Source organism: Bos mutus, chromosome 20 (assembly GCF_027580195.1).
Source record: "Bos mutus isolate GX-2022 chromosome 20, NWIPB_WYAK_1.1, whole genome shotgun sequence".
NCBI classification, from domain to species: Eukaryota; Metazoa; Chordata; class Mammalia; order Artiodactyla; family Bovidae; genus Bos; species Bos mutus.
Window position 1 is genome coordinate 30,208,988 of NC_091636.1, and position 3,006 is coordinate 30,211,993.

A 3,006-nucleotide genomic window follows, 5' to 3' on the forward strand; every position below is an offset into this window, starting at 1 on the left:
CAAACCATCAGAATGGTTGGCTCCAACTCTAACACAGCAGGATAAACAAAATCTTTCTAAACTAGGGAATAGCTTTGGATTATTTTTCTTTGCTTTTCCAACTCATCAGAGATAAGCTTTCATCACCAGAATGTTTTATTAATATTTTTCTAATTGGCATTATTATTTTGTTATTTTGTTAATCAAGCTAATTACAAGCATAGCATCTTTATATCTGTATTACTGATTGGTTTCTTTCAACCATGTTGACATTTCAGCTGTTTTCGAACCAACTTTTTTCTTTCTTTCTTTTGATGAAATGGGTCATGTCTTCTTGGCTTCTTTGAAGGTTGGCTGCCTTTTTAGGGACATTTTAATCATACTGATTGGTGTGCTTATGAAATGTATAGTGAGGACAGATTCATAGGAGGCTGGAGTGGAGAAGAAGGAAATAATTATCTGCCTAGTGTAAAATGTGTACTTGAAATGTTCTGTGTAAGCTGCCAACTATAAAAGGTCACGAAATAATGGTGTGAGCTATTTAGGAGAACACAGTTGTTTTGTGTCTGGTCTCAGCCTATGGATAGTGATGTTCTCATGAAAAATGCCTGGGGGTGCTCACCCTGGCAGCTCTTACTTCTTGCGAGACCCCATAGACATTTCCCCAACCGATGTTGTTGGGTGTGGAATGGCCCTGCCCTTTTATAGTTGCAAATTGTACCTCAGCAGCAACTGATTGCATTGGGGAACTTTGAAAACACAAGTTTTATGATTCAGAAGTCCTGGAGGGTATAGGGCACACCTGGGGTCACACAGTGGGGTTGGGTGTGGGGCAGCGAAACCCAGGGCTTTACTGGGCTGGAAGGCGGAGTGCCTAGGGTTTCACAGCTTCATTTTATTGCTGAATTCCAAAGTTAGTGTGAGAATATAACCTAGTTCTTAGTATTATTTAGGGCTTCCCTGGTGGCTCAGTGGTAAAGAATCCACCTGCCAATGTAGGAGATGCAGGTTTGATCCCTGGGTTGGGACGATCCCCTGGAGGAGGAAATGGCAGCCCACTCCAGTATTCTTACCTGGAAAATCCCATGGACAGAGGAGCCTGGTGGGTCCATGAGGTCGAAGAACAGTCGGACACAATTTAGCGTGGTATTTATTATTTTAGCGACAAGTGGTATTATTTTAAATGAACACTAGTAGTTGTCTCTTGCTTCAAAGAAGCCATTACCCATTTCATCAAATCTAGCCTAAAGTGCTTTTGAGATTGATGGTTTCTCCATCCTGCTGGAATGCAGTCAATGAAAAATTTCTTGTAACTACATCGTGACATCATGGAGAAGGAAATGGCAACCCAATCCAGTACTCTTGCCAGGAAAATCCCATGGACGGTGGAGCCTGGCGGGCTGCAGTCCATGGGGTCGCAAAGCCCGACACAACTGAGTGACTTCACTTTCTTTCTTTACATCGTGACTGCCACCTGGCGGACAGTTGTTGTATGACACATTGGCTGCCTCCTGTTTTCCCAGATGGATGCTAATTTTAGAGGTAAAAATGAGGGGGTGGGGGGAAGAGTGTACTTTAAAATTGTTGAAACAGGATATATTTGCATAGAACATATTAGTGACTATTTTTTACATAAAATTTTCATATTAGATCCTTAAATAATGACTCTGGTTTTTAAAAATATGGCTTGGTTTATTAAACCCCAGTAGATGCACAGTGTTGATGAAATGTCACTACTGCACAAAGGAGGTGACAGCTGCCAGTACAGCCTCGCAGAAGCTGTGCTTATTGCTGCTGCTGCCGGGCTAGGTCACTTCAGGCGTGTCCGACTCTGTGCGACCCCATAGACAGCAGCCCACCAGGCTCCCCCTTCCCTGGGATTCTCCAGGGAAGAATACCGGAGCGGGTGCCTTTCACCTGTTGAGAGAAAAGGCTCTGACATTATATAGTGATGTCACTATATAATTTAGTCCTGATCATCTTCCTTTTCTCTCTCTCTCTTTCCTTTCAGAAAATGTAGATAGAAGGTTATTCACAGTCAACTTCTCTTTCAAATAAAAAAGTTAATAGCAGACCTCATAAGATAGTTGTGGGTGCTTTTGGCCCCTCGGTGTGCCAAGGGACAGCCCTCAGTGCATTTCTACTGTGAACATACACACAGGCCGACTCCTACCGGAGGTCTGGTTCCCCTACTGATTACTAGCTGTGTGAGTCTTGCACTTCCCTGGGTGTCCGTTTCCTTGACCGTCTGATGGATACACTCACCTGTCCTCCCAGCTCTGAGGGACTCCTACGTGAAGCCAATGAGGCGATGTGCAGATGCATTTTGGTATCTATTAAAAGCTTTCTGCAAATGTATAATGAAAATGACTGAAAAAATTCTTGGAGAGTGTTTTGGCAAGTGCCTGAGGTGGTAGAAACAAAACTTCTCAATTTAATTTTTTTTGACTTTTAAAATAATTTTGGAACAAAATCCAAGGGTTGGATCTAAGTCTGTGTGTGGTAAAGAATTTGGCCAACTTTCAGGTTTAAAAATGATGACAGAGGACTCCAAGATGGCGTCAGTCGTACCACTGAAGAAGCTCCTGGAAGTCGAACTAGGGGAGCTGCCAAGCTGGATACGCATGCGGGATTTCACCCCTTCAGGCATCGCTGGAGCATTTCAAAGACGTTACACCAAGTGCGTGAACCAGAAGAGAGGCAGCATCGAGGGGCTCTCTCTGGTGCTGGCGGCCTACGCGGTTTTCAGCTTCTGCCGTTCTTACAAGCTCAAACACGAGCGGCTACGCAGGTACCACTGAAGAGGGCGAACTCTGCATTCCTGATCATCACCTTTGCCCGGCACCCCTGAATCCTTTCATATCCTGATGGAGAATTAACATCCAATAAACAATGACTGGTGAAAAAAAAAGATGACAAACTTATCTTAAGGGCTGGCCATCGGCCCACTGCAGTGGCATTCCAGTCCTGCTCAGTGGGCAGAGCACAGGTTGCGGGAAGCCCACCCAAGAGCAGCCTCAACTTTCT

The 3,006-nt window shown here is 44.3% G+C and overlaps 1 protein-coding gene across 1 annotated transcript; it reads left to right on the forward strand.

The window, feature by feature from the left end:
- The first annotated feature begins 2,534 nt into the window (after positions 1-2,534).
- LOC102279614 (ATP synthase subunit f, mitochondrial) lies at positions 2,535-2,780 on the forward strand. Its single transcript, XM_005889323.2, has one exon. The coding sequence runs from the start codon at positions 2,535-2,537 to the stop codon at positions 2,778-2,780; it is 246 nt and encodes an 81-aa protein (XP_005889385.2).
- The last annotated feature ends 226 nt before the right edge of the window (positions 2,781-3,006 follow it).

Excerpts from the sequence above, each read along its gene's own strand:
- LOC102279614 (XM_005889323.2), top strand. The coding sequence starts at position 2,535 with ATGGCGTCAGTCGTACCACTGAAGAAGCTCCTGGAAGTCGAACTAGGG.